This window comes from Salvelinus alpinus, chromosome 4, assembly GCF_045679555.1.
Source record: "Salvelinus alpinus chromosome 4, SLU_Salpinus.1, whole genome shotgun sequence".
Classification (NCBI taxonomy): Eukaryota; Metazoa; Chordata; class Actinopteri; order Salmoniformes; family Salmonidae; genus Salvelinus; species Salvelinus alpinus.
The window spans coordinates 42,791,165-42,803,971 of record NC_092089.1 but is presented as its reverse complement, the minus strand read 5'-3'; the positions used below and the strand labels follow the sequence as shown (position 1 = coordinate 42,803,971).

At 45.7% G+C, this 12,807-nt stretch overlaps 1 protein-coding gene across 1 annotated transcript in view; it reads right to left on the bottom strand.

The window, feature by feature from the left end:
* Positions 1–12,807, bottom strand: part of LOC139573582 (integrin alpha-8-like) — a 57,286-nt gene that overhangs the window by 27,866 nt on the left and 16,613 nt on the right. Inside the window, exons 8-15 of the mRNA XM_071397209.1 lie at positions 12,698–12,742; positions 12,141–12,184; positions 10,767–10,823; positions 10,563–10,615; positions 9,864–10,069; positions 6,545–6,742; positions 787–832; positions 562–669 (exon numbers count right to left, since the gene is read on the bottom strand). Of these exons, the coding sequence (XP_071253310.1) occupies positions 562–669; positions 787–832; positions 6,545–6,742; positions 9,864–10,069; positions 10,563–10,615; positions 10,767–10,823; positions 12,141–12,184; positions 12,698–12,742 (757 nt within the window). The remainder of the gene's footprint in view (positions 1–561; positions 670–786; positions 833–6,544; positions 6,743–9,863; positions 10,070–10,562; positions 10,616–10,766; positions 10,824–12,140; positions 12,185–12,697; positions 12,743–12,807) is intronic.

Genomic DNA, 12,807 nt, shown 5'->3' with positions numbered 1-12,807 from the left:
TCAACTGGCCAAAGCTCTCAATAAAACAATTATTCAATAAAAGAAAAAGCAACAGTCCCAGACAGTCCTAAAACCTCCCTAATAGTACATGTGTTGTTGTGTCCTGTCTAGTTCCTCCAGACAGTCCTAAAACCTCGCTAATAGTACATGTGTTGTTGTGTCCTGTCTAGTTCCTCAAGACAGTCCTAAAACCTCCCTAATAGTACATGTGTTGTTGTGTCCTGTCTAGTTCCTCCAGACAGTCCTAAAACCTCCCTAATAGTACATGTGTTGTTGTGTCCTGTCTAGTTCATCCTGCCAGTCCTAAAACCTCCCTAATAGTACATGTGTTGTTGTGTCCTGGATAGTTCCTCCAGCCAGTCTGATTGTTTATTTTAATCAGCTGTGTCTGTTTTGACAGAATTCCACAGTTTAGTTCCGTCTGTCAATCTGCCCAAACGCACCATGTCTCTGTCCTGCCAAGACACATAGCCTAAGAAGCACCCTATTGGTCTTATGTCTGTCACTCACTAGATTACCTAGTGATTGCGTGTGTGTGTGTGTGCGTGCGTGTGTACTCACCAGGTCACCATGGTATCAGATTCTGTCAGGAGGCAGGATCGGTCGTCAGGGTTCAGGATTCTAGGAGTCAGGATCATCTCTGCCTCCACTGACACTACAGGACGAGCCCTACAAACACACACACACACACACGCACACACTCACTTAATCTCACATTGTAAACTAGCAGCCAATCTGATACATGAAACAATGTAGTCTAGCCAATCAGATAATTAGATATCTTACCTGTACACCGACACCTCCCCTTTACCAAATGCTCCCACTATCAGATCTACAGTGAAAGAGAGAGATAACGAGACAGAGAGAGAGAGAGACAGACAGAGAGAGAGACAGAGAGAGAGACAGAGAGAGACAGAGAGAGAGAGAGAGAGACAGAGAGAGAGAGAGAGAGAGACAGACAGAGAGACAGAGAGAGAGACAGAGAGAGAGAGAGAGAGAGAGAGAGAGAGAGAGAGAGAGAGAGAGAGAGAGAGAGAGAGAGAGAGAGAGAGAGAGAGAGAGAGAGAGAGAGAGAGAGAGACAGAGAGACTGCATGAGCTTCAAAGAAACGCACAGATGGGACTGATTTCAAGGTCTCCAGCAATCTTCATCAAGCACAGACCTCTCATTTTTACACACACTGACACATAGACACACACACATAAACACATTTTGAATAGTGAATATAACTATTTTTTCAGCACTATTTTGGTTCAGAATGAAACTATCCAAATACGAACACAGTGTGTGTGTGTGTGTGTGTCTTAACGGAGAGACCCCATGGCACATTCCAGCTCCATTAGAACATTCCCAATGGTCCAATCAGATCCCTCTGCTACACAACAAGAACATTCCCTCACTTTACTATAATCATGTGCCTTATACAACTAGTCAGTCTGTAGCAGCCACACAACTAGTCCAGTGCTCTACTCAGTTAATTTGTGTTTATGTGTTTTGAAGATGAAGAGTCTTAATTGGGTTTTTGTTTAAAATAGAGCTGCACTTTAATGAGTGTGGTCACGGGAGACATACCTCGCACACACACACTCACTCACTCACACACTCACACACTCACACACTCACACACTCACACACACACACACACACACACACACACACACACACACACACACACACACACACACACACACACACACACACACACACACACACACACACACACACACCAGCGTTGACTGAAAGTCTGAAACCGCAGTGGGAAAGAGACTTAATCAATACAAGCCTTCCCTGCCAGACACACTAAGCTAAACTAACACAACGCTAACACAGGACTGACTGGGACATATAGAATATGCCCCCAACCATAGATCTAGCTAGTCCTGTCACTGGAAGACAGAGGTTAAGCTAAGCTCTGAAGCTGATACAGCACTGGGACTGGGGACAGAGGCTAAGATAAGTCATGCTAATATCAATGAGGCTGAGGGTCAGAGGCTAAGATAAGTCATGCTAATATCAATGAGGCTGAGGGTCAGAGGCTAATATAAGTCATGCTAATATCAATGAGGCTGAGGGTCAGAGGCTAAGATAAGTCATGATAATATATCAATGGGACTAGTTAAACTCATTAGTTCTGACCTCTGCAGTTCTGTTTGAAAGAGTTCTGAGCTCTCTAGTTTCATCGGTCTAGTGAAGGGCAAAAAATGCGATCAGGACCTATAGGGGTTGATGTGGTTTTGAAGACACGTGACAGAGAGGTTGTCTCTAGTTTACTAGTAACAGTCAAGTCGCGAACTCCTCCTCAGATAGCCTTTTATCTGTTGGGAATATACATACCTGGCTATCCATCAAATGAAACGGACTATGTTAAGTCTTGATGCTGATAGAGGGCTAGAGTGTGACACACCCATGCACACTGTGAGTGACATCTGTTAAAATGGTTAAACTATTAGAGTCAAATAAGATCTATTGCGTGTGTGTGTGTGTGTGCGTGCACACATGCGTTTGCCTCTGTATGTGTGTGTGTTCTTGTGTGTGTGTGTGTGTGTGCGCGTGTTTAAGTGAGCATGAGTCTAAATTGAATGTAGGAGTGGTCCATCTGTTTTTGCTGTCAGTGAGAGTGCCTCAGCCTGCTGGTCCTCTGAAACCACAACATTACACCCTAGCCCCCAGTGTGTGTGTGTGTGTTATAGGTGTAACAAGGGGCCGGCAGAGAAAGGGGGACCTCTAGCTGTCTGTGGGGTACAGGGGGCAGCTGGAGAGGTAGAGGTGAGGAGGGAAGGAGGAAAGAGAGGAAAGGAGGAAGAGGGGGAACGAGGCAGAGAGGAGGAAAGAGAACAGCAGCTAAAGCACTTGGCCTTTCAACCACAGTCTGTAAAAGTCATCAGAGCTAAGGTGTGCTTTCAGCAGGCAGATCTAACCACACACACACACACACACACACACACACACACACACACACACACACACACACACACACACACACACACACACACACACACACACACACACACACACACACACACACACACACACACACACACACACACACACACACACACACACACACACACACACACACACACACACACACACAGTCCAAACATCAGCTCAGCCTCAGAGACCCAAACTTCCAACAGAAGAATTCTGCTCTCATTCCAAAGTCCTGGATCTGTCCGTCTTACACACCAGAGAAACCCAACCCCACTTCTGCCGTAGGTGTATGTGTGCATACGTGCGTGTCAGTGGTGTCTGCTGAGGGGAGGACGGCTCATAATAATGGCCAGAATGAAACAAATGGAATGGCATCAAACAACTGGAGACCATGTATTTGATACCATTCCACAGATTCCGCTCCAGTCACTACCACAAGCCTGTCCTCCCCAATTAAGGTGCCACCAACCTCCTGTGGTGCGTGCCTAAGTGTGTGTGTGCGTTTGTGTGCGCAACAGTGTGTGTGCGCGAGTGCATGTTCCTCCCATAGGTACATCTGTACTCCTTACCCAGCCGTTCTTTTCCCTCTGAAAAGTGCTACTGACACAGAGGCTGATTTGGGGTAAATGTACCTTTGGGGTAAATAAAACATAGCCTATGGCACACTTTCCCCTTCCAAGTCAATCATATTTCCACACTGATAAAAACATGTCTGCCACCACTGATTTGAGGTTAGTATGTAAACACACACACATACAGACACACATTTGGAGTAAGTGTACCTTTCGGGGGGTATGCTGAGTAACTAAACCTCTAGGCCAGTCCCGGACTCCCTGCTCTGAGAAATATGGCTGCCATCCAATGTTTACACAACCTGTCAGAGACTGGCTGCTTCAAACTTCTGTATGAGCTCTCTCTCTAGAACCAGTGTTCAGTGTGTCCACTGTCAAAGTGTTCAGTGTGTCTGTGTGTCTGTGTGTGTGTTTTCTGTTCAGTAGAGCTGAGTCAGTGGGATTGCTGATTGGCAAGTTAAATGTCTACAGGATTTGACCTCTGACCTTCTGCTGAACATAATTCCTGCCCTCAGGCCATCTGACCCCTGACACACACACAAAACTGACCTTAACCTTAACCCTAGGAGTGGGAACAGCAGAGCTTCCCAGGGTCAGTGTGCGTCTAGCAGGCTATAACCTCTGTGTACTAGGGACACCTCCTGCTGTTTCTGACTGACTGCTCTCTCTGACTCTGACCCAGTCACCTCTCCAGAGTTAGTTTAATAGGAACACTCCTTCCCAAGAAGCTGATGTGTAACTTTGTTGTGAAAGACCTCAAAACTTGTTTTGCCTCCGAGAGATGGCGCCTAGACTTGAGCTCGGTGGGTTAATGCAGTCTTGAGGCATGCAGACAATCGAGGTTTGATACCCAGCCGGACACGAGTCCCTGGTAGAGACACACGACTGTAGAGTATCCATCAGGAACACTGATCCATCTCTCTAATCCTCCCTCCCTTCTCTCTCTAAGAGTAAGATGGGTTTTGCACCTATGGGATCATAAAACTTCACCTATAGAAACAGACATCTTATGCACACACAAACATATGCACAGAAACACACCGTGTAACAGGCGTACAGACTCCTTAGCAGTCCTCTCATAATGATGAAACATCTGAGGGTCCTTTACTAAAGTGTGACTTTACTAACATATTAACGACAGACCATATGTATATGTGTGTGTGTGTGTGTGTGTGTGTGTGTGATGGCTATGCCACCCGGGAGCTTTCCCTCCACTACCAGATCTTTCCCAGAGGGCCTTAGAAAGCCTGAGTTACAACACGCACGCGTGCGTGTATGCATGCTTATATGTATATGCATTGTGTTTGTACAGTGTGTGTGACTGAGAAACTCGATGTGGGGTGATTCTGTATAGGGTCTGGCTTTGGTTCATAGCCTGGCACAGACTCAACACATACACTCAGAGGCCAGTGAAATTGATCACAAGCCATGCAGTGCATATTTGTGCATGTGTCTGTATGTGTGTTTGTGTGTGTTAGCGTGTGTGTGCGTGTGTGATGTTTTCATTATAAAGACCCAGATTTCCTGTTTGTGGGATGGAGAGATCAGAGGACGTCTGTTGTTGTTACAGAAAGAAGATGGAAAGAAAAAAAAAAAAAAATAATAATTCCTACTTTTCAGCTGGGTCTATAGAAGTACAAAGACTGAACTACGCTACATTTAGAATGGCTGCCTTTCAGCTTGGTCAATAGAAGTACAAAGACTGAACTATACTGCCTTTAGAATGGCTGCCTTTCAGCTTGGTCTATAGAAGTACAAAGACTGAACTATACTGCCTTTAGAATGGCTGCCTTTCAGCTTGGTCTATAGAAGTACAAAGACTGAACTTCGCTACCTTTAGAATGGCTGCCTTTCAGCTTGGTCAATAGAAGTACAAAGACTGAACTATACTGCCTTTAGAATGGCTGCTTTTCAGCTTGGTCTATAGAAATACAAAGACTGAACTATACTGCCTTTAGAATGGCTGCCTTTCAGCTTGGTCTATAGAGGTACAAAGACTGAACTATACTGCCTTTAGAATGGCTGCCTTTCAGCTTGGTCTATAGAAGTACAAAGACTGAACTATACTGCCTTTAGAATGGCTGCCTCTCAGCTTGGTCTATAGAAGTAAAAAGACTGAACTATACTGCCTTTAGAATGGCTCCAAATTGAGGGGAAAACAAAGGGATACAAAAGTTTAATTTCAAAACATTTTCAGTCTTAAATCACCTTTTGAGAGCCCATGATTCCAAGTAAATGAATGTGTATACAAACACTCACACAGACATTCAGACTACCACTGACAGAACATGTAAATACAAACACTCAGACACAGGCTTTCCCTTCAGATTGCTCTAGTGTGGCATGTTCACCTGTACCATGACATCACAAAAGAGGAAGTCTCTCCAAAGTAATATCAGCCACATGAACAGGTTCTTCTGAAGAATTGGAGGCCTGTGTCTGCTAGAGGCCTAGAACACTATGGTGAAATATCTGGCGAACAGACTAAACATTTTCAAAGGGAAATTTAAAAAAATGTCAACTTTATATTCATCACCTCCAGCACCATCCCAACATGAACATACGTGTAAAATGGCACGTTTCTATGTTTTGTAGCAAAAAATATAAGGAAAATAAGTGTTTCCAATGACATCATCAACCAATTAGTAGGCAATTAGTAGACAATGCCTAGTCATAATTGGTTAAAATCACATGATGCACACTGATGATGTCATTGGAAACACTTATCTCTCTCATATCTATTTTTCCACAAAACATGGAAACACTATTTTCACATACGTTGATGTTGGGGTGGTGCTGGAGATTATGAATATGAAGTTGAAACATTTTGACATTTCCTTTAGATGTTTAAGTGCACAGAGAACAGACTTATTGCATGCCCCCCTCCCTCTCTCTCTTCCTGGGACGTCATCAGAGAATCGTTGTGGCAACAGCTCTGTAACCCCACTACCCCTCCTGAGTAACGACTTCACCAGAAGAAGGGAGGAGAGAAGTGAAACGGAAAAAAGAGAGGAAAATAAGTAAGGCGCATGGGAGTGTACCAGGGTAATGGTTGTTGTCCAGGTCTCTGTCCCCCCTCAGGGTGAAGCCGTAGCCGGAGAGGCCACTACTGGAGGCCCAGGCTCCATAGAGCTCCTGGCTGAGGGTTAGGCCGCGGGCCGTCAGGTCTCTCTGGCCATTGTAGATCAACACCAGGCCACTCCGGTCCTCCCCACCAAATGGACAACCCACTGCCACGTCTATCAGACACAGAGAGAGAGAGAGAGAGAGAGAGAGAGAGAGAGAGAGAGAGAGAGAGAGAGGGGTATGACGGTAGGAAACACACATAGAAACACAAAACCAACTCCAGTATGAGTTATAAGGCTGGCCTTCTGAAGTGATACAGCAGACCAGCTCACATCAGCAGGAGAGAGGGATGAGAGGGATGGTTTAGACATCATCAAGTGAAAGCCCCTGAGGGAGAGGTAAAGAGACTACCGAGGACTACCCCTCTCTCTTTCCATTTCCTTCCCTCTCTCTCCAAATGTATATGTCAAACATGTAGAACTGTCTAATAGGCACAGGCAGGAGAATCCTATGACAGTGAGCAGCCAATGGTTACACTCCACCAGTGATTGCCAGGTGTTAGTCCCACCCACCCCACACACACACACACACACACACACACAGCGCAACTCCCCACCTACATCCTGTTTGCTGTTGGGAAAAATGGAGCTGAAAACTACAAACAGAGTGTTGTCATGGTTACACTGCTCTGTGATGATGAGGGAGGTAATCAGAGACACACACACAGATACACACACACTACTGTATGATAAGGAGGGAGAACATCACAGCGTCTCAGAGTCTAGTCTCCATTGTGGCTCAGACAGCTGGAGTCTCTGGCTCCACTAGCGCTGCAGTTTCCTGAGGCTAATGGATCCTCTACTGATCTGTCCTGTGTGTGATCACCTCCACATTCCCAGTCTAACCCAGCCACACCCTGGCTGATGCATCAACCTAAGGACAAAAGCCTCTGAGTTCACTCAATGCATGTGTGTGTGCACATGTGTGTGTGTGTGCAGGCTTATCAAATCAAACTTTATTTGCCACATGTGCCCGAATACAACAAGTGTAGACCTTACCGTGAAATGCTTACTTACAAGCCCTTAACCAACTGTGCAGTTCAAGAAGAGTTAAGAAAATATTTACCAAATAAACTAAAGTTAAAAAATAATAAAAAGTAACACAATCAAATAACAATAATGAGGCTATATACAGGGGGTACCGAGTCAGTGTGCAGGGGTACAGGTTAGAGGTAATTTGTACATGTAGGTGGGGGTGAAGTGACTATGCATAGATGATAAACAGCGAGTAGCAGCAGTGTACAAAACAAATTGGGAGGGGGTGTCAATGTAAATAGTCCGGTGGCTATTTAATTAATTGTTCAGCAGTCTTATGGCTTGGGTGTAGAAGCTGTTAAACCTCTTAAGGATCGGCCCATTTTTCAATTATTGGTACCATTTGAAAGGAAACACTTTGAAGTTTGTGGAAATGTGAAAGGAGTGTAGGAGAATATAACACATTAGATATGGTAGAAGATAATACAAATATATATATTTTTTTTTTGTACCATCATCTTTGAAATGCAAGAGAAAGACCATAATGTATTATTCCAGCCCAGGTGCAAGTTAGATTTAGGCCACTAGATGGCAGCAATGTATGTGCAAAGTTTTAGACTGATCCAATGAACTATTGAATTTCTGTTCAAAATGTTGTGTCAAGACTGCCCACATGTGCCTCATTTGTTTATTAATAACTTTTCATGTTCAAAACTGTGCACTCTCCTCAAACAATAGCATGGTATTCACTGTAATAGCTATTGTAAATTGGACAGTGCAGTTAGATTAACAAGAATTAAAGCTTTCTGCTAATATCAGATATGTCTATGTCCTGGGAAATGTTCTTGTTACTTACAACCTCATGCTAATTGCATTAGCCTACGTTAGCTCAACTGTACCACAGGGGACCCACCAATCCTGAAGAAGTTTGGAGCCTTTTGGTCCTAGACTTAGCACTCCGGTGCCGCTTGCTGTGCGGTAGCAGAGAAAACAGTCTATGACTTGGGTGACTGGAATCGCGGACAATTTTATGGGCTTTCCTCTGACACCGCCTATTATACATGTCTTGGTCAGATGCCAAGCAGTTGCCATACCAGGCGGTGATGCAACCGGTCAGGATGCTCTCGATGGTGCAGCTGTAGAGCTTTTTGAGGATCTGGGGACCCATGCCAAATCTTTTCAGTCTCCTGAGGGGGAAAAAGATTTTGTAGTGCCCTCTTCACGACTTAATTGGTGTGTTTGGACCATGCTAGTTTGTTGGTGATGTGGACACCAAGGAACTTGAAACTCTCGACCGGCTCCACTACAGCCCCGTGGATGTTAATGGAGGCCTGTTCAGCCCACCTTTTCCTGTAGACCACGATCAGCTCCTTTGTCTTGCTCATATTGAGGGAGAGGTTGTTGTCTTATATGTGCGTTTGAGTGCCTGACTCAGTTATGCCTCAACACTGATAGACATTGATTCAGGTTTATTGATTTAGTTCTGATGATGATGATGGTGTGGAGGGAGTAGAGGGAGAGTGGCTCATTTTAAGAACATAAACACATACATAAATAACTAAGTAGGATTGTTATCATATGTTCACCAGAGAAATGCCTGAGGCTCCGAAAAGCATTTGGGCTCCAGACCTGAAAGTCTTTGGGTGTGTGTGTGTGTGTGTGTGTGTGTGTGTGTGTGTGTGTGTGTGTGTGTGTGTGTGTGTGTGTGTGTGTGTGTCACAGGAGGTTGGTGGCACCTTAATTGAAGAGGACGGGCTTGTGGTAATGGCTGGAGTGGAATGGTATCAAATATGTGTTTGATGCCAATCCATTTGCTCTGTTCCAGACATTATTATGATCCGTCCACCCCTCATCTGCCTCCACTGGTGTGTGTGTTTATAAAACAAACACAATGTGAGGCAGAATGAACTCTGGGCAGCAGGACAGAAACTTCCAGATGCCCCTATCTTAGTGGACATCTGGAGATTAAAAATAACTCTCTCTCTCTCTCTCTGACACACACACGCGCACACACCCCAAACCCTGCTCATCATTACAGGAAGAGGGGGAAGAACTTCACAAGGAAACACTCTAACACCGCAATTCCTGATTGGCTGAAGACCCTTCGGTTTCCCCCACCGGAGCATCTGATAGGATATCCACTCTCCAAGACCAAACAGCCAGAGATGAAGAGGAAACACAAAAACCTCTGCCTACCAATACACTGGGAGTGGAAACTGACCGGGAAGAAAAAGAGGGGAAAGACACACACACAGCTTACCGTTGTATCCGTCCTGGTTGAGGTCACCTAACGGGGCGATGGCAGTGCCAAAGCGTCCGAAGGTGTGTGTTCCCGTCAGGAGAAGGGGCTCGGAGAAGGTGAGCGGGGAGTGCTGGAGGTACAGGTAGATACGTCCCACCTCCTTGGGCTTACTCTCCCTCTCTCTCTCCATATAGAGAGGTGCTCCTACCAGTACATCATCATACCTGGGGGAAAGATACACAGCTTTAGAATACACACACACACACACACACACACACACACACACACACACACACACACACACACACACACACACACACACACACACACACACACACACACACACACACACACACACACACACACACACACACACATAGATGAGTGTGTTATCCAGACATGTCAGAAAGGATGTGGTCTGGCTCCAGAAATAGAGTTCAGTCATCATAATCAGAAAACAAGCTACAGCTGGAACACATACTAACAATCCTCTCTCTCTCTCTCTCTCGTTCCCCCCTCGCCCACTCAACTGGCTTCATTCTTGGCTCGGACTAAACAATTATTTCACTGCAAGAACCATGAAGATCTGTAGGGACAGGAAGAGAGGGAAAAAGTGACAAAGTGGCAGAGAGAGAGAGAAAAGCTAAGACCCTTAAATTGAAAATGAAATTGAGAGAGCAAGAGAGAGAAAGTGAGAGAGACAGACAGACAACTCACCCGTCTCCGTTGAGGTCAGTAACAGCCACAGAATAGCCAAAGTAGGAAGCCATCTGACAAAACATTTCACAACATGACTCTACAGTCAGGGATGTACAGTAGTGCTATAAAGTAGTCAGGTAAAAGATTAATAGCAGTACGTGTGTATGTGTGTGTGTGTGTGTGTGTATGTGTATGCTTATGACGTTACTGTGTGTTACTGACCTGCTCTCCTGTGAAGTTCATGATGAATGTCAGATTAGTGGAGTTAATCACAGCTACCTGAAACAGAACACAAGAGTCACACACCTGATACAGGTGAGGGCTACCGGCCCAATGCATCATGCAAACACATTCAGAGGATGTAATGAGCTGAAATAGAAACAGAATTCTTCAGCCCAAAACCCTTTCTTTCCCTCTGCCTGGTCCCCCTTCCCCCTGTCTCGCCCCTTCAACCCCCCATCGTCCCCATTGCCTTACCCCCTCCCCTCCTCTGTTCCGTACCCTCCATTTCCATAACCCCAGTCGTGGGGGAGACAGAGGGGTTGGGAATTCCTTCAAAAGACCTACAATAACAACCACATGGAGACAGCCAGGGGCTACACACACTCACCCACAAACATGTGCACGCACTCACAAAGTTAGAGACAAACACATACACAAAACACCAACAAATATAGAGAAACAGACAGGCGGTCAGGCAGACAAACGGCCAGACGGACAGGCAGACGGACGGACATACACACAGACAGACGGTCGCTCGGAATGACAGACAGAGAGAGGCAGACAGAGGGAAAGACATGTGCAGACACTTAACCCCCTGGCCCCCCTTCCTCCTCCTCTCTCTCAGGGGTGTCAGGCTGGTTGTCTCCCCAGGTCTGAGAGGCTAACGTGGGCTGACAGCTACTCTCGTCTCATCAGGCCAAACAGGCCTAACCCTGACGCCCACTGACCACAAATGTGAGGGCTACCGGCCCCAGAGCCTGTTGACACAACTACACAGGCTTGTCTGCTCTGAATACATCTCTATCTAGGTTTCAGTGTCTGTCAGTGTGTGTGTGTGTGTGTGTGTGTGTGTGTGTGTGTGTGTGTGTGTGTGTGTGTGTGTGTGTGTGTGTGTGTGTGTGTGTGTGTGTGTGTGTGTGTGTGTGTGTGAGTGAGTGAGTGAGTGAGTGAGTGAGTGAGTGAGTGAGTGAGTGAGTGAGTGAGTGAGTGAGTGAGTGAGTGAGTGAGTGAGAGAGAGAGAGAGAGAGAGAGAGAGCAGGCAATGAGCTGTGTGTTAGAGGTGAGAGGTCATGTGTGTGTCAGGGAAAGGGGTCAGCTCTCATGGAGCGGAAGTCGTGTGTCATTAAGGAGACAGTCCAGGACACACACACACACACACACACACACACACACACACACACACAGATAAGACTGTGTTGTGGTCAGAGAGGGGGGAGTTGTTGTTGCTAAGCGATAGTAACTAGGAATGGAATTCTACTTTGGAAACATTTCCTCTCTGGACACACAGGAATTTTTAAATTCCATACTTACATATACTGTGTGTGTGTGTGTGTGTGTGTGTGCTGTTATGCATGCGTGTGATTCTGTACTTACATATCCAAAGTTCTGAGCCCCTCTAGGAACACCAGCTATCAGCTCTAGAAAGGAGAGAGGAACACACATTATATCACACTGCCTGCCTGCTTTTCTGTCTGTCTGTCTGGATGCCTGCCTTTCAGTGTGTCTCTGTCTCTAGGCCACCCTGACTGAAGACACTAAAAGCTGACAACAGACTGACTGATGACGAAAGGGAGAGAGAAAGATAGAGACAGAGTGGTTTTGATACGAGTACCTCCCCCAACCCTGTTCCCGGTACAGACCAGACCACAAACCCAAGCCAGCAAGCTCCAGCTTTAAGGAATTCAAAGATGAGACCACAACCAGCCTACAACCACAATAAAATCATAATACAACCATGTGTCAACCTTTGGTTTGGCACTTGGTGCCATGTTTTAATTAGGAAGATGTAGGAGGCAGAACATATGGTTTTGTAGCAAGTTACTTTTCTTGGTTAGTTTGCAGTGTAATTACTCGTTAGTTACGGTCCATCGGACAAGCCTCTGAAACCCTGCAAGCACCAAACACACAGAGATTAAAGTGTTGTATTTTACCTTGCTCTGAGTCTCCTGTGAATTCCCCCACTGCCACAGAGTAACCTGCAGACAAGAGAGAGATATTAGTGAGTGAGCGTGTGAGTGTGTGTGTGTGTGCGTGTTTGTGT